Source organism: Dipodomys merriami, unplaced genomic scaffold (assembly GCF_024711535.1).
Source record: "Dipodomys merriami isolate MVZ:Mamm:240054 unplaced genomic scaffold, mDipMer1.0.p SCAF_10, whole genome shotgun sequence".
Lineage (NCBI taxonomy): Eukaryota > Metazoa > Chordata > Mammalia > Rodentia > Heteromyidae > Dipodomys > Dipodomys merriami.
The window spans coordinates 13986054-14006791 of record NW_027202271.1 but is presented as its reverse complement, the minus strand read 5'-3'; the positions used below and the strand labels follow the sequence as shown (position 1 = coordinate 14006791).

Below are 20738 nucleotides of genomic sequence, written 5' to 3'. Positions count from 1 at the left end.
TGGACTTTTCTTATTGGGCTGGCTTCAAATCACAATCCTCTGGCTCTCAGCTTCCTGAGTAGCTAGGATTACAGGCATAAACCACTAGCACTCAGCCTAGCTATTTCTTTTATTGGCAGTTCTAGGTATCAACTACAGAGCCTTGCATATACTATGCTAGCATTCTACCACTAAGCTACACACCCTGCCCCAAACCTGTTTTTCTCAATAATGAGTTTATGACGATAGAAAAGTCAGACCAAGCCAGAAGTGGCACTGTGGGTCAAGTGGTAGAACACTGGCCTTGAGCTGAAGAGCTGAGGGACAGCGCCCCAGGCCCAGAGTTCAGGCCCCACGACCGGACCCCCCACCCCCTCCAAAAAAAAAGTTAAAAAAAAAAGAGACCAGTACATGATAGCATGGGAGAAAAAAAGATGTCCAAAGGGGCTGCCATTTTAGACAATCAACAAAAGTGATAACTCTAAATGGGTGGTTCCCAAGTAGTTGGGAAACTGAGGCAGGACTGCAAGTTTGAGGCCAGCCTGAGCAATTTAGTGAGAATTTGTCTGAAAGTAAAATTGTATTTATTTTTTTGTTGGTCGTGGGGCCTGAACTCTAGGTCTGGGCACTGTCCCTCAGCTCTTCAGCTCAAGGCTGCTCTACCACTTGAGCCACAGCACCACTTCCCGCTTTTTTTGCTTATGTTGTGCTGAGGAATCAAACCCAGGGCTCATGCATGTAAGGCAAGCACTATACCACTGATCCACCTTCCCAATTCCTGAAAGTAAAAATTTAAAAGGAGGCTGGGGATGTAGAGTTATTGCCTAAATATGTGAGACCCTGAGTTCAATTCCCCATATTTCTACCTCCCAAAAAAGCTCTAAAAGCTGGGTACTGGTGGTTCATGACTGTAATCCTAGCTACTCAGAAGGTAGAGATCTGAGGATCACAGTTCAAAGCCAGCCCAGGCAAGAAAGTCTGTAAAACTTAATCATAGAAAAGGCTGGAAGTGGCACTGTGGTTCAAAGTGGTAGAGAACTAGCCTTGAACAAAGAGCCCAGGGTTCAGGCCCAGAGTTCGAGCCCCAGGACTGGGAAAAAAAAAAAAAAAAAAAAAAAAAACTCTAAAACGGAATGGTGATAAGAATTTCTCTTCATTGTGCACTGGATGTACTGCTTTCAAGTCTTCACATATCTGTACAACCTGCAGGCAAATTCCTTGTGCAAGGGCTGGGAAGGTGGCTCAGTGGTAGAGTACTTGCCTTGCATGCATGAGGCCCTGGGTTCGATTCCCCAGCACCACATAAGCAAAAAGAAAAAAAGCCGGAAGTGGCGCTGTGGCTCAAGTGGTAGAGCACTAGCCTTGAGCTGAAGAGCTGAGGGACAGTGCCCAGGCCCAGAGTTCAAGCCCCACAACCGGACCCAAAAAAAAAAAAAAATTCCTTGTGCAATTGCATAATCAAAATCTACTCCAGGGCTGATTCCACACATACTGGACTTAAGAAACTGAACTGTTTTATTATGCACCCTGTCCAACAGCTCTTCTTTTGGGGACTAGTCCTTTTTCACATCTTGTACTAGGGCTGTCAAACAAGGGCTTTCCTTGCCTCACACAGAGGTACAAGCATAGCCACTCTGGCTAGAGTTCCTCATTTCCTAAACACAGTAGTTGGTCTAAGAATGGACAATGCCCAAAGAGCTTTTTACAGGAGATTTGAATAAATGTTAATACAGGGATTAGAAGTGTAGTGTAGTGGTAGAATGCATGCTTAGTATTGCATGAGACTCTCTAAAAAAGAAGCCAGGCACTGGTGGCCTGTAATTCTAGCTATTCACAAGGCTGAAATCTGAGAATATAAACCAGCCTGGGCAGAAAAGTCCAGACTCTTTATCTCAAATTAACCCCCAAAAAGCTGGAAGTGAAGTTGTGGCTCAAATGATAAGAGTTGCTAGACTTGGGCAAAAAAGCTAAGGGACAATGCCTAGGCCCTGAGTTCAAGCCCCAGGACTGGCACAAAAGTAAATTAATCAATTAATTAATTAAAAAATAGATAAGTTTTTTCACCAAGATTATGAGGCTTGATACCACCACTACTGTTAAAATTATAATCCCCCCAACTCAAGGGGCTCAAAGCTCTAGATACAGTAATCTAAGTATACAACTAGAACACTAGAAGACTATGGTCCCTATAATTTAGCTAAACACAAACACCAAAACACAGACATGGAAAAATATTTAATGTCTATAAGGTATACCTCACCCTCACATTCCTATTTATTCAACAGACTCCACAAACAGGCACCAACTAGAAGAATTAGACAAACCACAGGTTCTTTCTTCAGGCAGGATTTGAAAATCATCAGGGTCATAAATCCTCTTAACCTGGCAAGGACTGTAGGGGAAAGTCTTCCCACAGCATGCCTCAGGCCTCACTGCTCAAGAGAAAATGACCGAATTCTACAGGGTTCCCGAGGTCTTCTGTTCTTCTGCAGCCTGGCGCTGGGTGCTGCGCCGCTGGAAATAGTGGTAGGCTCGGACACTGCAGAGGTAGCCCCCATACACAGTGAGAAGCAGCATGGAGGTGGAGAAGGTCTTGTAGCCAATATCAGCTAGCTGCTTGGCAGATGGCATGTTGTCCCCTACAAAGACAGACTGTATTTAAACCACAGCATAAGGCCTCAACTCCCCTATCTGTCTCCCTATTTTAGGGCCATTCCATAACTTCTGCTTCCCCATGTCGGCAAGGTCTGATTACTGGATAACATGATTTAGGATGATCTCAAAGGGCAAATGAAGTCTGCATTTGAGATATAGACAGAATGACAGAACCAGAGGCATCTGAATGCCACTACAGCTAACACTTGATCTTCTGCATTTGTGGGAAGAGTGAATGGCCCACCAACAATTTTTCCTAATTAGCACACCATTTTGATGCATGCACCAGTTTTTCTGGCTAATAGGGAACCTAATGGATGTAGCCAAGTTTAAACACAGGCAGTGAATTATTCTCCTAGGAGGATTTGAGAAACAGACAACAATTTCATTCACAGTGGTTAGGTTCCCAAGTTAGGCTTTTTGTTTCTTGTTTAAAAAAAAAAAAAAAGGTGGCTCAGTGGTAGAGTGCTTGCCTTGCATGCATGAGGCCCTGGGTTCGATTCCTCAGCACCACATAAGCAGAAAAAGCCAGAAGTGGAGCTGTGACTCTAGTGGTAGAGTGCTAGCTTTGAGCTGAAGAGCCAAGGGACAGTGCCCAGGCCCAGAGTTCAGTTGACAGGTACCAGTGGCTCATGCTACTCAGGAGGCTGAGATCTGAGGATCACAGTTGGAAGCCAGCCTGGGTAAGAAAGCCTGTGAGATGCTTACCTCCACTAAACTACCAAAAAAATCAGTAGTGGACCTGTGGCTTAGCCTTGAACAAAAGAAGCTCAAGGACAGTGTCTAGGCCATGAGTCCAAGCCCCAGCTCTGGCACCAGCATGCCCCTTCCTCCCCCCAAAAAAAGTTGTATAAGAGGAGTTTCATTGTGACATTTATATACATACATACAATGTACCTCATTCAAACTCATCCTCTCCTCCTCTTAAGCCCCCTCCCACTCCTTAAAGCAAGTTCAATATTGTTTTATTATTCTTTCTTTTCTTTTGTGCTAGTACCAGGGCTTGAACTCAGGGTCTAGACTCCTGCTCAGCTTTTTTGTTCATAGCTGGCACTGTAACCCTTGAGCCATACCTCCATTCTGGCATCTTGCTGATTTATTAGAGACAGAATCTCTTGGACATTTTTCTGCCTAGGCTGACTTCAAATATCATTCCTCAAATCTTAGTCCAGGTTGCTAGGATTGTCTCATTTTTCTAGTTTCATACATGCATATAAAGTACTTCAACCATACTCACCCTCATTCACTTTCTCTATTGGCCTTCTGTGTGTGTATGTGTGCACACACGCACTTATCACACACTGGTCCTAGGGTTTGAACTTCCTGGGCTGGCTTTGAACCCACATTCCTCAGATCTCAGCCTCCTGAGTAGCTGGGATTTTAAGCATGAGCCATAAGCGCCAGGTTTTTTATTATATTTATTTATTTTTATTATTTTTTTGCCGGTTGTGGGGCCTGAACTCTGGGCCTGGGCACTGTCCCTCAATTCTTCAGTTCAAGGCTAGTGCTCTACCACTTGAGCCACTGTACCACTTCTGGCTTTTTCTGCTTATGTGGTACTGAGGAATTGAACCCAGGGCCTCATGCATGCAAGGCAAGCGCTCTACCACTGAGCCACCTTCCCAACCCTTATTTTACTTTTTTAAACAAGGGCCTCACTAGGTAGCCCAGACTTCCCAAGTGCTAGGATTACAGATTGCATCACCACTCTGACTCCTAAGTTAGTTCAAAGAAAGGGGTTTTTTTTGGTTGTTGTTTTTTGGTCGGTTGTGGGGCTTGTACTCTGGGCCTGGGTCCTGTCCCTCAGCTCTTCAGCTCAAGGCTAGCACTCTACCACTTAAGACACTTCTGGTTTTTCTGGTGGTTTATTGGTGATAAGAGTCTCACAGACTTTCTTACCCAGGCTGGCTTTGAACCATGATCCTCAGGCCTCAGCCTCCTTAGTAGTTAGTTACAGGTATGAGCCAACAGTGCCCGGCTCAAGGCAAGTTTAAGCCATCATATTTCCATAAATTATTTTCTTTGCTTTTTTTTTTGGGGGGGGAGTCCGGTCGTGGGGCCTGAACTCTGGGCCTGGGCACTGTCCCTCAGCTCTTCAGCTCAAGGCTAGTGCTCTACCACTTGAGCCACAGCGCCACTTCCGGCTTTTTTCTTTTTGCTTATGTGGTGCTGAGGAATCGAACCCAGGGCCTCAGGCATGCAAGGCAAGCGCTCTACCACTGAGCCACCTTCCCAGCCCTTTCTTTGCTTTATTGAGACAGGGGCTTGCTAAGAAAGCCAGGCCAGCCTGGAATTTTCTCTGTAGTCTAAGGTGGTCTCAAACACCTTTTTTTTTTGGTGGTTGTGAGGCTTGAACTCAGGGCCTGGCTACTGTCCCTGAGCTCTTATGCTCAAGGCTACCACTTTGAGCCACAGTGCCACTTCCACAGTGCCACTTTTGAGTGGTTAATAGGAGATAAGAGTTCTCACTGGGACTTTTCTACCAGGGGTGGCTTCGAACCTTCATCCTCAGATCTCAGCCTCCCGAACAGCTAGGATTACAGGCGTGAGCCATCAGTGCCTGGCTTCAAACTTCTTATCTTTCTGCCCCAGCCTCCCAAATGCTAGGATTATTTCTTATTTAACTGTTTCCTACTATTCTGAACTAGGAAGCTAAAGAAAGTTTCACATGGAAAAATCTTACAAGACCAAAATGTTTTTCAATTTGAGACTATGAATGTATTCTTATATTGCTTTCTGTTGAAGGAACTGAAATTAATTTCTTTTCTTTTTTTTTTTTTTGGTTCCAGTCATGGGGCCTGAACTCTGGGCCTGGGCACTGTCCCTCAGCAATTCAGCTCAAGGCTAGCGCTCTACCACTTGAGCCACAGCACCACTTCCGGCTTTTTTCTTTTTGCTTATGTGGTGCTGAGGAATCGAACCCAGGGCCTCATGTGTGCAAGACAAGCACTCTACCACTGAGCTACCTTCCCAGCCCTGAAATTAATTTCTTTAAAAAATATTAGCCATTGAGTGGGAATGTGGATCAGTGGTAGAGTGCTTGCCTAGTATGTATGAAGCCCTGGGTTCAATTCTTCAGTACCACATAATCAAAAAAAAGCTGAACATGGCATTGTGGCTCAAGTGGTAGAGTGCTAGCCTTAAGCAAAAGAAGCTCAGGGACAGTGCCCAGGCCCTGAGTTCAAGCCCCAGCACTGAAAGAAAAAAAAAAAAAAAAGCTGTACTGGGGCCTCACATGGCTAGGCAAACAATCTACCAATAAACCACAACTCCAGCTCTTTTTACCACTGGTTATGTGACACAAGGCCTTGCTTACTTGCCAAGTATGTTCCTATATGGCAGTTTGCCTGTTTTAGGCTTCCCATCATGGCTGGGATGAAGGTGAGCACCATAACACACAACTTCTTTCCACTGTGATGGAGTCTTACAAACCTTTCTGTCTTGGCTGACTAGAGCCACCATCCTTCCAATCTTAACTTCCCACACGCTGGGATGACAGACTCCTGTTACCACGCCCAGATACTGGTTGGGAAAGGATCTGTGTGTATCCAGCCTCAACCCATGATCCTATCTCAGCTTCCCAAGGAGCTAGGATTACAGACTTGAAATACCAGCACCCCACTAAAAATTGGTTTCTTTAAATCAGAAAATTTGGGCTAGATATGGTGGTGCTAGAAGAGTGACACAAGGTCTACTAGTATGTAGAAACTCATTCTGGGATTACAAATGTGTGCCACCACACTGGCTGAGAATGCCAGTTTTGTTCCACTTATTGATAAGGAAGATTTGAATATGTCTTAAAGGGGAAGAAGGTGGTGGCTAAATTAAGGATAAAAGGAGGCAAAATGAAGAGAAAAAAATGAAATTTGAAATCTAGGTAGGATTGATCTTGGAAATGAAATAAATTTTTGAAAAATATAGTTTAGATGTACGAGGGGGAGTGTGACATTTCCATACATGTATGCAATGTATCTCAATCAAACTCATCCTCTCAATCTCTTTACAACACTACTCTCTCTTCTTCAAATAATTTCAACAGATTAATTCTCTAATTGGATATGAAAAAGTGTGAGCCAGGCGCCAATGGCTCACACCTGTAATCCTAGCTACTTAGGAGGCTGAGAACTGCGGATCACGGTTGGAAGACTACTAGAGGGCTGTGGCTCAAAGTGGTAGAGGACTAGCCTTGAGCAAAAAGAGATCAGGGACAGTGCCCAGTTCAAGCCTCACGACTGGCGAGAAGAGAGAGGGAGAGAGAGGGTGGAAGAGAGGGAGAGGAAGAGAGAGAGGGGGGGGGAGAGAAGAGAAAAAAGAGGGAAGGAGGGAGGGAGGGAGGGAGGGAGGGAGGGAGAGAACGCCTTTTTGATTAGCCTTTTTGTTCCTGCACAAGTGGGGATTAGATTTTTCTATTCAGAAAAATATAAGGAAAACCATGGTGGGGTGGGAGGAGCCACAGGGGTGGAGGAGGCCGATGGCAGAGTTAGAGGTTTGACTCAGGTGGCAGAGCTCTTGCCAATGAGCTTATAGCGTCAGATGCCAAATTCGAATTCTGGTCACACACACACACACACACACACACACACACACACACACACACACACACACACACACACACACACACACACACACACACACACACACACACACACGGCCACGGTGATATAATTTGCAAGTCTGTGGGAGGAACTCAGGCACAAGTTCCTCCTCTCCAATGGCTCATTTCAACCTTAGATTCATTCACTCATTCATTGATCCATCGCTCACATCGCACGTTATCCTATGAAAGCCTCAGGTTAAAAACAAACAACAAACCTCTTCTGCCTAAAAGAGCTCGTGGTACTAAGCTACGAGTTACAGTGATCGCGGTGAGCTACGTCGCTGCAAGGTAGAAGTCCGCGCGCGAGCAGCAGAGGCTGTGCGGGAGTTCAGAGACGGCTGCGTGCTCCGACGGACCCGCGGAGAGGAGTGGGCGGGGCTGCTTTTCGGAAGGGGCGGGACGGATTCACACCCGAGGGAGGGGGCAGCGAGGTCACCAAGCGCAGAGAATTGTAACGGGAGGAAGGGCCGTGTGGGGACCAGCCTCGAGCCGGGCAGGGGCCTGGGCGTGCCAGCAAAACGGACCCCATCACTGCCCCGAGGTCGGGCTCAAGTGGAGCAGCGGGCGCCGGAGCGCGCGACCTCCTCAAGGACAGCAAGGCCACGGACGAGGTGGGGGGGGGGGGGCGGTGCACACGGGCCGACGTAGGGCGGCACGCGCCCCGCGGCCCAGCGGCCCCTGCTCCGCCGAAGCCAACAGCGTACCTGGATGCTGCAGCTCCCTGGCGCGTACCGGAGGCCTGCAGAGGCTGCTCCCGGCTGCTAGCGTTCCTACAACTTCCTAGTGCAGCTGAGGCCACCCACGACACCGAGACCGGCCAACTAGCGGTTCCGGAACAACCAGTCCGCCTCAGCTACGAGAGCAGAAAGCCGCCCACGTTTCCGCCCACCCACCTGGAGCGACCTCTAAGATTCGTGCTTGCAGAGAACGAGCGAGCGAACCTGCGCGTGTCTGCACTGAAACCCAGTCTAACTCCGCCCACTAGAGGCGGGAAATCGCGTAGGCGACTACCCGGGTTGGTGGCTGGCTTTGAACTTCCGGCTTCCGGGTTTGTTATGCATGCTACACTGTCTCGGAAGTACTTTCCTCTCCTGTTGGATTCTGGGGGTTGTAGTCCCGCTTTATCGAGTGAGCGTCTTTGGTAACCCAAATTTTGAGCACTGGAACTTCTTTAAAAAATTATTATCCTCGCCGGGCGCCGGTGGCTCACGCCTGTAACCCTGGCTACTCAGGAAGCTGAGATCTGAGGATCATGGTTCAAAGCCAGCACGGGCAGGAAAGTCTGTGAGACTCTTATCTCCAATAAGCCATCAGAAAACCAGAAGTGGCGCTGTGGCTCAAGTGGTAGAGCACTCGCCTTGAGCTGAAGAGCTGAGGGACAGCGCCCAGGCCCAGAGTTCAAGCCCCATGACTGACAAAAAAATTATCCTCAAGTAGTTGTGTAAAGGGGATCTTAATTCAACAAATCCGTTTATAAATACAATCTATTTTGATCGATGTCACCCCTTCCAGGTTCGGAACCGGAACTTTTAAGAGCTCGGCCAGAGTTAACCAATCCACAGCCTGTGTAGCGGTGACGTCTTTAGTAGCTAGGTAGATTCTCCTAGCCTTCCGGCAGTGGATCCCACACCCCTTATAGCCCGAACCCACCCTGCGAGGCCATGTCCACGGAGTGCACCCGAGAGATTACTAAGGTTTCTGACTTATTCGTGACTTCCAGTTTGCAGGTGGCAGGATAAAGCTTCCAAGTGCTGAAGATTGGGTGACAGCCTGCGGGAAGGAAGGCGTAGGTGGCACCGGTGGGAGATGTTAAGAAACAACCTTGAGGTTGTTAGCCTTGAGGCTATCAGAATAAAGAGCAGAAGATGACCTCAGCAGTCCAGATCAACTTTAATGGAAGAGGGACGCCGTGGTGACCTCAGGAAACAGGAGACTCGGGGCGAAGTGGGAACAGTGGTGAAGGGACTTAAGTAGGGTTCTCGGTGAAGGTGGCTGGAAGGTACAAAAGTGTCAGGAGGGGCTTTGCAAGTTTGTGGTTTTGGCCTGAGGTAATTTACGCAGGCCTGGTTCCCGGAACCTGTTGTGCAAACCCAGTGAGGAGGTCCGGGTTCAGTCAGGGGTAGCCTGCTTTGGGAAATTCAGGTTGTGATCCGAGGGGAGGATGGGAGTGAAATTTCACGTTTTTGGGATTGCATATTCCCATCAGGGGTAGCAGGAGAGAGGATTGAGTGGGTCCTGCTGCTGGAAACCTTGGCTGTGATTATCCGGGAGAAACTGATCCGTTGATCTTAGGTTAAGAGTGAAAACATACACACTGTGGTGATACATGACAGTGCAGACATGCACTGAACTCCCCCCAAATCTTTCAATATCTGCAAAGAAGCACTTTATTGGGTGATAACTGGCCCTACACAAGGCCTCAGATTCATAGTTGGCTGTGGATGGAGCAGAAGTGGACAAAGGTATTAGAAGCTTGTCTCTGCATACACCATCCATCCCATCGTCCTGGAGAGCTGTCCAAACAGAGGCCACTGAGGTGACAGTGCCCCTCTCTCTTTGCCTTATCAGGCAGTGAACTCTCAAGGGCTAGGAGCTACGAGAAGCCTGACTTTCTGGCTTGTTAGAGTTGTTGAGGGAGGGTTAACATAATGCTGTCCAGAGCCATGGTGTGCCAGATGCTGCCACATAGGAAAAGGAGACCCCTGCTGGATGCAGGAGCCTCTCAGCCCTCAGGGACTATTTATAGCTAGGAGCCCAGGCTGCTGACCTGTGACATTCCCCTGCCGCCACCCAATCCTGGAGCAAAGCCCATGCAAAGCACACTTCTCTCCCTCCTCTTCTTTCCTCATCCTAGAGACAGGGAAGCTTCTATTTTCTTCCTCTGTGTGTTTCCAGCTCCTGAAGGGCTGATATGGTCAGCCTCTCATGTGGAGGTGCCTGTTCCATGAAGGAGAACTAGCCTTGGAATACCAGGACCTACCAACATGGGATCCTGCTCAGCTTTGGGCCACTCTCTAGCCCCAGCCATGCTGATGTCAGATGCTGGTTTGCTCTTTTAGCTGTTAGGGGATATCCTCGGGAGAGATTAAACAGCAGGAGGGGCCCAGCCGCACCTCCCCCAACTAGGGAGGCAGGGCAAATGCAAAGGTCAAAAGGGAACCCAGTGATCTGAGCCTGCTATGAAAAGGTAGAGCTCTGTCAGCAGTTCCTGTCCCCATAGAGGATGCTGGCGGCCGGGGTGAGGAAAAGCTTGGAAAGGTCACAAAGGGTGGGGAGGAGCTGGCAAAGGTCTGGGAGGCAGGAAGTCCCTAGGGAGAATGGCAAGCCCTAAGGCCAGAGATGCCAGTACGAAGCAACACTTGTGCCAGGGCAGCCTGGCAGGGAGGAGGAAAGAGGGTGACCAGAGGTTTCTGAGGACGTAATTGTTGCTAGGAGAAGCCAGAAGAGAGTTGTTTGAGATCTTTGTATTTTGTTAACAAACACTCAGATCATTGATGCTGTGTGGGGCCTGGCACAGGTCAACCAAGGGGTCTCTGGGGCCATTTTCTGCTGAAAATGACCAAAGCTTTTCCTGGGAGCTTGTGCTTTACCCTTCCTGTAGCTAAGGTACTTCTGTAGCCACTTAGTTGGGCTTGGGGACAGATTCCTGGTTTCTGTAAGGCAGCCATGAGCCACCCTGGCTCTGGTACCCTCCCTTCCTCCGACCCACCCACCCCCAGATAAGCAGGCAGCAATGAGGCTTAATTCTAGGCTTCACAGAGGACAGTAAGAGAGGTTCACATCTGGTAAGAGATAAGGAAGCTCCATCTCTAAAGAAGCTACAGGCTTCCCCACAGTTAATTGCCCCAGGTGTGCAGCAGAGTCTCCCAGCCACGCGCCCAGCAGCATCCTTCAACAAAAAGACTGCTTATCAGGGAGTCCTGGAGATAGTCCTGGTGACCAGGTCACAAACTTCCTGCTCATCTCTGCTGGACAGAGGCGCTGCCTCCCTGGATCCTGGCTCCACTCACATGTGTTCTGGATGATTCTGCAGGCAGCGAATGAATTCACCCACTGGCTGGCCCTCATAGCACACCTTGTACACAGCCGTGAACAGAGGGAACCTAGAGTGGGAAGGGAAGGGAAGCTTAGCTTCCAACCAATACCTTTAGCCCCATTTACCACCTCGCTCTCCACTCCCCTTTCTTCCCACCTTGGAGCTCAGGCAGACTCTGGCTTTCAATTGCCACCTGCTGGGAAGCTGGATTTGCCTAGCCTTGGATTTTAGAGTCAGGTTAAGTGCCCCTGCTGCTCCCTTTCATACTAAATTTGGGGGCATGATTGCCTAGCTCCAAGAGGTTTTTGTTTATATTTTTCCAATTGAACAATTTATTCATCTCTGAGCCTCAGTGTCATTGGCTGTTAAAATGGGTTCACACACCTGTAATTCTAGCTACTCAGGAGGCTGAGATCTGAGAATCCTGGTTCGAAGCTAGCCTGGGCAGGAAAAGTCCATGAGACTTCTATCTCCAATTACACACACACTCAAGGCAGCCAGAAGTAGAGCTCTGACTTAAATGGTAGAGTGCCAGCCTTGAGCAAAAGATGCTCAGGCACAGTGCCCAGGGCCTGAATTCAAGCCACAGGACCAGCACCAAAACAAAACCAGAAAAAGGTCCAATATGACAAAGTAGTAAAGATATGATTGTATAAGATACGATGATTATGCATTATGTAAAGCTGTCAATGAATAAGAGTTTCTTTCTTGACATCTTTGCCTAGCTGCTCCTTATACCCAGAGCCATGAGCTGTTCTTCTGAACCTGTTCCATATTTTCTACTAGAGCACTGCTCTGTTACCCCATTGTCTGTGCTTCCTGGAAAGGAGTGCCTTGAAGTAGAGCCCATCTTCCTCAGCATCCAGGTTAGGATTCGGGGACAGAAGGATCGGGCTTGGTCTTAGAAGGATGAACAAAAAGGCAGGATAAGCCCGGTGCTGGTGGCTCACGCCTATAATCCTAGCTAGTCTGGAGGCTGAGATCTGAGGATCGCAGTTCAAAACCAGCCCTGGCAGGAAAAGTCCATGAGACTCTTATCTCCAATAAACCACTTGGAAAATTGGAAGTGGAAAATTGGAAGTGGCGCAGTGGCTCAAGTGGTAGAGCGCTAGCCTGGAGCTGAAGAGCTGAGGGACAGCGCCCAGGCCCAGAGTTCAAACACCATGATCAACACCAACAACAAAAAGACAGCATAATCAGTGAGCCAGGGATAATCCTGGCCCAGAGCTCTAACTTCCAGAGCAGGGGACAAAGAGAGGAGGACAGGAAGGGGAAGTTACAAAATAGGTGTAAAAGACACTAGACTAAAATGAGCTGGGGACAATGAGCTGGCTGGGGACAGTGGGCACTCCAGACTCTCCATGCTGTAAGCAAAAGGTCACACACAGTTCCTTCTGCCTATCTTGCAACTTTACAGGACTCAGGAAAATGGTGAGTGGGATAGCGCTGGGCGGTTGCACAGACTCACTTGTCTACCAGGCCCTTGTGCTGGAGGATACTGTGCAGCTCCCGGGCTGTCTGGGGCCCCTGCAGCTTCTGCCCATTCAGCATCTCTTTCTCCAGTTGCTCAATGGACTGTGAAGGAAACAGAACATGTGGGTCGAAATGAGTGGCAGGGGGCCCATCTGAACTGGGAAGCTGGAGCTCAGGAGACAGAAAGGGATGGAAATATTGGTAACAATGACCTCCAGTGCTAAGAATTGACTCCTACATGTTAGGCAAGTGCTCTACTACTGAACTACACCATTAGTCACTATTTATAACAATTTTTTTTGTTTGCTTATGGTATTGTTTGCTTGCTTTGTGCTGGTACCAGGGGTTGACTTGAACTCAGCCCCAGTAGGAGATAAGAGTCACACAATCTCCTGCCCAGGCTGGCTTCACTCTGCAATGCTTAGATCTCAACCTCCTGAGTAGCTAGGATTATAGGCATGAGCAGATTATTTTGTTTTTGAGACAGAGTCTAACTATCTATTTTAGGTTAAACTCAAACTTGCAGTCCTCCTGCCTTAGCCTTCCAAGTGCTGGGATTGCAGGCTGGTTCACAGCTATCTTAATGTGTGCTCTCCACAGCCATTTCCTGTTGCAGACATGGCCTTATACTATCCCATGGCTGTGGGCTTTAGCAAGAGTGGGTGCTTCACCAAGCATGCTAAATTCATGCTACCTTGCCTGTAAAAGCACCTCACAGTGGAGTTACTCAAGATCTTCAAGGACAAATGTGTTGCTGGTGGCTCCTACCTGTAATCCTAGCTAGGAATGAGATCTGAGGATTGAGGTTCAAAGCCAACCTGGGGAAAAAAGTTCATGAGACTCTTATCTCTAATAAATCACCCAAAAGCCAAAAGTAGATCTGGGGCTCACATGGTAGAGTAACAGCCTTGAGCAAAAAAGCTACAGGATAGCATTCGGGCCCTGAGTTCAAGCCCTGGTACTGACCTAAAAAGAAACAAAAAGGGTAAGGATACACAAGCCTGCCAAGAGGAAACAAAAAGGGTTAAGCAACATTAGTGCTGGCATGAACAAAGACGCTGCCACAGAGAAGGACGGAGCCCCTCCCCTGGGCAAAATAAATATTTACTTTCCAAGAACAGAAAAAAAAAAAAAAACAAACTCTTCCTAAGCACTTGTACCTGGATATCCGCAGGGCCTACTTTTGGTTCTCCCTATGGGACTCACCTTTCCAGTCCGAACAAAGGCCTCTGCCACCTTGCGGTTCCGCCCTCCATAGCAGGTAGTAATGAGGTCTGCAACACCACAACTCTCCAGAAAGGTGGCAGAGGACACAGGACCACTGCAGAAGAGCTTAGAGAAGGCAATCATCTCCATGAGGCCCAACCGGATCACCGCTGCCTTGGTGTTGTCACCAAAACCCAGCCCATCGCAGAAACCGGCTCCTACAGCCACTATATTCTGTGTAAGAGTAGAGACATGGGTGAGGGCGTTCCTCCTCCAGGGACCCCACTAAGAGGCCTCAGCACCCGCCTCATGCTCCTCACAGCAACCATGACACACCCATTAAGTGATATGGCGTACGGACTCCTAAATTATATCCACCACCTAGTTTTCCTATTTTGTGCATACTCTTTTTTTGTGTGTGTGTGTGAAAATACCATACAGAGGGGTTACAATTACATGGGCAAGATAGTGAGTACATTTCTTATCACGCATTGTAGCCTCCTCCTTTGTTTCCCCTTCCCAACCCATCCTCCCCCACCCCGTCTGCCCCCCCAATCAACCCTCCCCCCACCACCACCAAAGTTGTAAAGTTCGTTTTCAACATAACGACTTGTACATCTCATTGTTGCAATGGGTCCACCTGTATCCCTATTTAAACAATTTGTTTTTTCCCTTCCCCTCCACAAATTACACCAACATCAAATAGAGTGAAAGCAGGGGTTATACCGTGGGGGAGGGACATGCAAAGCAACAAAGAAATAATCTTATAAATGTGTTAGAAACAATCGCATGAAAGAAAAAAACATTTGAATACATATCTTAGGGCTCATTTCCCTAACATCAACTTATCTGACCTTTTCTGCTTCACTCAGACATATACTAGTTATTGCAAATAAGGGAAACCCTGGGACCTATGTTTCTTTGGGCCTGGCTTACTTCACAATATAATTTTTTTCCAAGTCTTTCCATTTCCTAACAAATGGGGCAATGTCATTCTTTCTGATGGAGGCATAGAATTCCATTGTGTATATATACCACATTTTCTTGATCTATTCATCATCTACTGAGGGGCATCTGGGTTGGTTCCATATCTTAGCTAATGCATACTCTTCTTTAAGCTTCACCCTATACTCAATCATTGAGGACGTTTTTTTCTTCTCTATGCCAGTCCTGGGGCTTGAACTCAAGGCCTGTGCACTGTCTTTTTTTTTTTTTTTTTGGTCATGGGGCTTGAACTCTGGGCTTGGGCGCTGTCCCTGCGCTCTTCAGCTCAAGGCGAGCACTCTACCGCTTGAGCCACAGCGCCACTTCCGGTTTTCTAGTGGTTTATTGGAGATAAGAGTCTCACGGACTTTCCTGCCCACACTGGCTTTGAACCATGATCTTCAGATCTCAGCTTCCTGAGTAGCTAGGATTACAGTCATGAGCCACCCCACCGGCACCCAGCTTCCCGAGCTTTTTTTTTTGGGGTCCGGTCGTGGGGCCTAAACTCTGGGCCTGGGCGCTGTCCCTCAGCTCTTCAGCTCAAGGCTAGTGCTCTACCACTTGAGCCACAGCGCCACTTCCGGCTTTTTTCTTTTTGCTTATGTGGTGCTGAGGAATCGAACCCAGGGCCTCAGGCATGCAAGGCAAGCGCTCTACCACTGAGCCACCTTCACAGCCCTCCCTGAGCTTTTTTGTTCAAGGCTAATATTCTACCATTTGAGACACAGCCCCACCCACTTCCGGCTTTTGGTGGTTAACCGGAGTCTCTCAGGCTTTCCTGCCCAGGCTGGCTTGGAACCACAGTCCTCAGATCTCAGCCTCTTGAATAGCTAGGATTACAGATGTGAGCTACCAGTACCCAGCTTCTTGGGGACATTTTCTGAGAGCCACTCTTCTGTACAGAAGATGGTAAGCCCATGTCTTCATGTCTACAGCTTTCCAGCCATTGATCTTTCTGGAAGTTGTCATGATGTCTCATCTCTCGTTAGCCTGAGCATCTCCTCTTGACCAGTATGGAGCTCAGAGCCAGAGCTAGCATGTCCTACAAGGGGCCCTAGCAGTGGAGGAAGCAGGGTCTACCACCTGATAGTAAGCAGTCAGCAGGCTTAAGTGGCCTGGCCTGGCCTCTGCAGTTCTTTCTCTGGGTGGGAGACTTGGTAAGGAAAGGGAACCACTGCTGAAGAGTGAGCCAGGCCCTCCTGTGAGACCTTCTATACACCCTTATTTGTCTCTGTACCCCCCTCTCACCTTTAAGGCCCCACAGATCTCCACTGTGTCCACCTCTTGCACCACCGTGATACGAAAATTGGGTGTCTGCATCAGCTCTTTCAAAAGCTGTCCTTGGGCTGGGTCCTTGCAGCCTAAAGTGGGGAAGAGGAGAAGCTTTGAGGGTGGACTCCCTCTCACTTTTCTTTTTCTTGCTTTTTCTTTTGAGACAGGGCCTTACTGTGTTGCTCAGGTTTGTCCAGAATTTGTGAGCTTGAGCGATCCTCATCTCTCAGCCTGTAGGGTAGCTGGGACTACAGGAGCCATGCCCTATACCCAGTGAGGGAGGATTTGACAGTTCTCACATTCAACCTAAATAGAGTGTTCAGCCTCTTCCCTGGGGGTGTCCCAACCCTCCCTTGCTTCCTTTCCCTGCCTTGTGGGAGGAGATGGCTGAATGGAACAGGGGGAGAGTTTGGGGGAGGGGAGGCAACAGCTGCATGGTGCATGGGGAGGGGGCTCTCACCAATGGTGGTCTCACAGAACTTCTCATCAGCCACCTCGCTGGCAATGTTGGCCCCCATCAGCACACTCATGGGGATACCAAGGCGCTCCCCAATCACTTCAGAGATGAGCTTCAGCCCATTGGGGCCCTCGTCTACCCCCTGGGTACAGGATGGAGCTCAGGCCAGCTGCTCTTTATGCCCAGCTGAGGGCTTCCCACCCAGAAATCCTACCCCTTTCTTATCCACTGCTCAATATTGTCCCTCCCCAGAGATCCTGCCCTATTCCAAGCCATCCTTAGCTTGCTGTGAGGATGGCAGACAATACTGACAAACCAGTTCATCATCAGTAATTTCTCCTTCCATGCACTCGCAACCAACCTACCTCTCCAAAGCAGCATATTCCCTCATGACCCTCAACAGCCTCTGACACCCTAATCAACTCCCCTTGCAAACTTCCAAGCCAAACCAATTCTCATGCCTTCTAAAATCTCCTAAGACATCTGCCTCTAAAGCAGGCTCATATCTCCTCCCCTCAGCTCCCCCCACCCTGTGCCCCTGGCATCACATGACTGATTGCTTTTCTTTGTGGTGCTAGGGATCAAACCCAGGGTCTGATGCATGCTAGCTAGCACTTTACCACTGAGCCATATCCCCAGCCTCTGACAGCTTTCTCCATCCTCTCCAAAGTCAATCCCTCTCTTTTCTCTAGAATGTTTTGCCTATCACTCCCATTTTCTGCCCTGTTTGCCAAACCATCCTGACTACTCCTCTCCCCCCCCCCCCCCAGTGGTTAGCTGTATCCCACCCCCATGCACATGAAGCTGTTCCTGGCACCTTAATTAGAGATATGCCAATGGTGTTGGCCTTTAGGTGGCCCTTGAGCTGGTCACAGATCTTGCCGATGAACTGATGGGGCACCACAAAGATCAGGATGTCAGCATCAGCTGCAGCCTGGACCACATCTGGTACAGCCACCTGTAGGGTGATAGGTGTTCATTGGCTTGGCTGACCTCCCCTAGTTCCTAGGGAACCCCATTTGGGAGATTGAGGAGCCAAAGAATGAGGCTTGGTGAGTGGTAAGGTGATTTGCCAGTCAGCCTGGGAGATAGAACCTGGAGGATCAAGACATCTTAGCTGGGTGCTGGTGGCTCATGCCTGTAATCCTAGCTACTCAGGAGGCTGAGATCTGAGGATTACAGTTCAAAGCCAGCCTGGGTAGGAAAGTCTGTGAGACTCTTGTCTCCACTTAACCACCAGAAAACCAGAAGTGGCGCTGTGGCTCAAGTGGTAGAGCGCTAGCCTTGAGCTAAAGAGCTGAGGGACAGCGCCCAGGCCCAGAGTTCAATCCCAAGGACCAGGGGAAAAAAAAAAAAGACGTCTTACTCCCTGCTCCCAGTCATCATGCCCCCTCTTCCCCGCACTGACCCCTGCCCCAGCTGTCCTGGATCTTTGACTCCTGGAATCTTCCTCTCTGTACTCTGCTGGCTGTGGGACAGCTTGGGAAGCCAAAGGTGGCCCCAGTTTTTCTCTTATCTATCCTGCTCTCTATTTCCAGGTGGAGAGAGAGCCACATGGATTTGACCAAAGACCAAAAGTCCAAGGAACAGCCTCCAAATCTGCTAATAACCCAGTGAATGAATAACAAGATTAGAGCCTGGAGCGGGTACTACCAGACCCCAAGTCTGGGAGCTTGCAGACCAGACTTGGGTTGCCATGGAGACAAACGTAGGCCTCCTCCTCCCTTCCCCACCATGGAACCAACAGGGGAGGTACATTTAGGTCTTCCTTAGTCCCAGAAAGGGAGGCTGTGTGTGTGTGTGGGGGGGGGGGGGTGCTCTGTGCCAAGAGCAGCCCTCTCAAGATAATTCCCCACTGGCACCTGGAGTGGTCCTTTGACTGCAGGTGACATCTCTAAGTGAGATCTGAGCCCTGAGTCTCCTGTCCTCCCCTCCCTTGCTTTCCTCTGACCTTTTATTTTTGGTCGGTCATGGGCCTTGAACTCTGGGCCTGGACACTGTCTCTGCGCTCTTCAGCTCAAGGCTAGTGCTCTCCCTCTTAAGCCACAGTGCCACTTCCAGTTTTCTAGTGGTTAATTGGAGATAAGTCTCTCGGCCTTTTCTGTCCGGGCTGGCTTTGAACTGCGATCCTCAGATCTCAGCCTCCTGAATAGCTACGATTACAGGTGTGAGCCACTGGTGCCTGGCTTTCACCCTTTATTATTATTAATATACTTTATTGTTATTATAGAGGTGATATCCAGAGGAGTTCCATGAGTCAGGTAATGAGCACATTTCCTTTTGTACAGTGTTTTCTGTTCCCTCATTCTCACCCAGTCCCTCTCTCCTGTCTCTAGCCACCTACAAGTTGTCTAGCTGACTTTCATTAGTGTCCAGCCTCTCACCCTTTCTTGCAGGGAGTTGGGGCTTACCACATTGGGGGGCAGCTTGTGTCCTGGTAGGTATTTAACGTTCTCATGCTGTGTATTGATGATCTCAGTCAGTTTTCTGCCCCCGACGTCTTCCTCAAACACCCACATGGTCACCCGTGGGTCGAAGCGTGCCTGCTGGGCTGCATTGCCACCCACGATCTTGGCAATAGCTGAACCCCTGTAAAGGGGAGCACAAGAAAGTGGAGGGGTGGGGTGTGAGGGAGAGCATGGTGGCACGCAGGGGTTGAGCAGTGCTCTGTTGTAAGACAGCCCAGCAGATTATTTTACTTCGCATCTTGCTTGTCACCCCTACTCCTATAACAAGCACGTCCCGCCTCCCCCTCCCGCCCCCAGTGATCTGGCAGTAGAAACTCAGTCTACCTCACGTTTTGCTGCTGGAGGAGAGGCCAGCTTTCAGATCGCACTCCCAAATGCAAGTGCTCTGTTTGCTTTCCTGTGGCAAACAGGTGCAGCTGCCCAGGCAAGCAGCCACCAGCCAGGAAGATCTGGGCACCAACTGTCCTGTGCCCGCGGCATAGGTACTAAAGACAGCAGTAAGGGCCCAGCAGGAACCTAAGGACATTTCACACCCACTCAGCCTCCTGTTTACTCTGTATCTGTCCCTCCAGAGCCCCCCTGCACTTGGGGGAAGCCGCCCTTACCCCCCATGGACCTTGCCAGAGCTCCTTACCAGTTACCGGAGCCGACAATGCAGACTTTCTTGCCGGCCATAGTGCTGCTTCTCTCTGCTCAAGCGCTGGTGCCGGCTCTGAGCATTTAACTCCGACACACGTGGGTACTGCCAAGCCCCGCCTCCAGGGGTGGCCCGGTGGCCTGGAGGCTGGTGCCCAGTGAGTCCAGCAGAGCCAGAGAAAGGGGAGAAAAGTGGAGTAGGTGGGGGACAGGAATGGGTCAAAGGCCGGGTCAGCTCTTCTCCCTTGGGTTTGTAGCTGACCGTGCTGGCTAGCTTGTTTGCTTGGCCTTAGCCCAGTTTTCCACCTTGCAATGGTTTCATTTTGGGGTCTGCCAAGAAATAGACCAGGTAAGGAATAAGTGACAGGTCCTCTCCCCACTTATGTGTATGCAGAACTGGAATAAATTGTCTTTACCCTAGAAGCCAGTCATGTTTTCTTTTTTGTTTTTGGTCTGGTCATGGGCCTGAACTCTGGGCCTGGGCGCTGTCCCTCAGCTCTGTCTCTCAAGGCTAGCACTCTACCACTTGAGCCACAGCGCCACTTCCGGCTTTTTTTTTTTTCTGCTTATGTGGTGCTGAGGAATCGAACCCAGGGCCTCATGCATGCAAGGCAAGCGCTCTACCACTGAGTCACCTTCCCAGCTCTCATGTTTTCTTTTCAATGGTAGAAATTCTCCATCCCTCACCCTCGGCACACACCCTTCCAAGACCCCCAATATTGCCATAGTTTGGTCTTCCAGCAGCTCCATGCAAGCTCTGCCACAGGCTATAGAGGAGGGAAGTCTGTGGATATGGCTGCTTAAGGATAAGACCACACATGAAGAAAGAGGCTGCTTGAGCAGTCAGCCCAGGTCAGGATTGAGACCCCTGGAAGCACAAGGTTATCTTGGTCACCCATAATGGTCAGCTCAAGGACTCATCAATGGCCCTCTTCACTTCAGACAGTCCTCACCTGGATGTCTTGTAGAGAGGGA

General features: G+C 49.2%; 2 protein-coding genes across 4 annotated transcripts; both read right to left on the bottom strand.

The window, feature by feature from the left end:
• Positions 1 to 2199: 2199 nt before the first annotated feature.
• Positions 2200 to 8198, bottom strand: Cox14 (cytochrome c oxidase assembly factor COX14). 3 transcript variants are annotated; one of them, XM_070040915.1, is made up of 2 exons: positions 8125 to 8198; positions 2200 to 2618 (listed from the first exon to the last, which is right to left on the bottom strand). In XM_070040915.1, exon 2 carries the CDS (start codon positions 2608 to 2610, stop codon positions 2437 to 2439), a length of 174 nt encoding a protein of 57 aa, XP_069897016.1. In that variant the 5' UTR covers positions 2611 to 2618; positions 8125 to 8198; the 3' UTR covers positions 2200 to 2436. The 3 variants fall into 3 exon arrangements, with proteins under 3 accessions (XP_069897016.1, XP_069897015.1, XP_069897017.1); XM_070040914.1 differs by lacking the exon at positions 8125 to 8198 and adding an exon at positions 7936 to 8112; XM_070040916.1 differs by lacking the exon at positions 8125 to 8198 and adding an exon at positions 7447 to 7547.
• Positions 8199 to 9104: 906 nt separating this feature from the next.
• On the bottom strand, positions 9105 to 19894 carry Gpd1 (glycerol-3-phosphate dehydrogenase 1). The gene is made up of 8 exons (XM_070040913.1): positions 19762 to 19894; positions 19071 to 19248; positions 17477 to 17617; positions 16663 to 16801; positions 16179 to 16291; positions 13947 to 14180; positions 12736 to 12842; positions 9105 to 11334 (listed from the first exon to the last, which is right to left on the bottom strand). The coding sequence occupies exons 1-8, from the start codon at positions 19800 to 19802 to the stop codon at positions 11238 to 11240; spliced, it is 1050 nt and encodes a 349-aa protein (XP_069897014.1). The 5' UTR covers positions 19803 to 19894; the 3' UTR covers positions 9105 to 11237.
• Between the last annotated feature and the right edge of the window lie 844 nt (positions 19895 to 20738).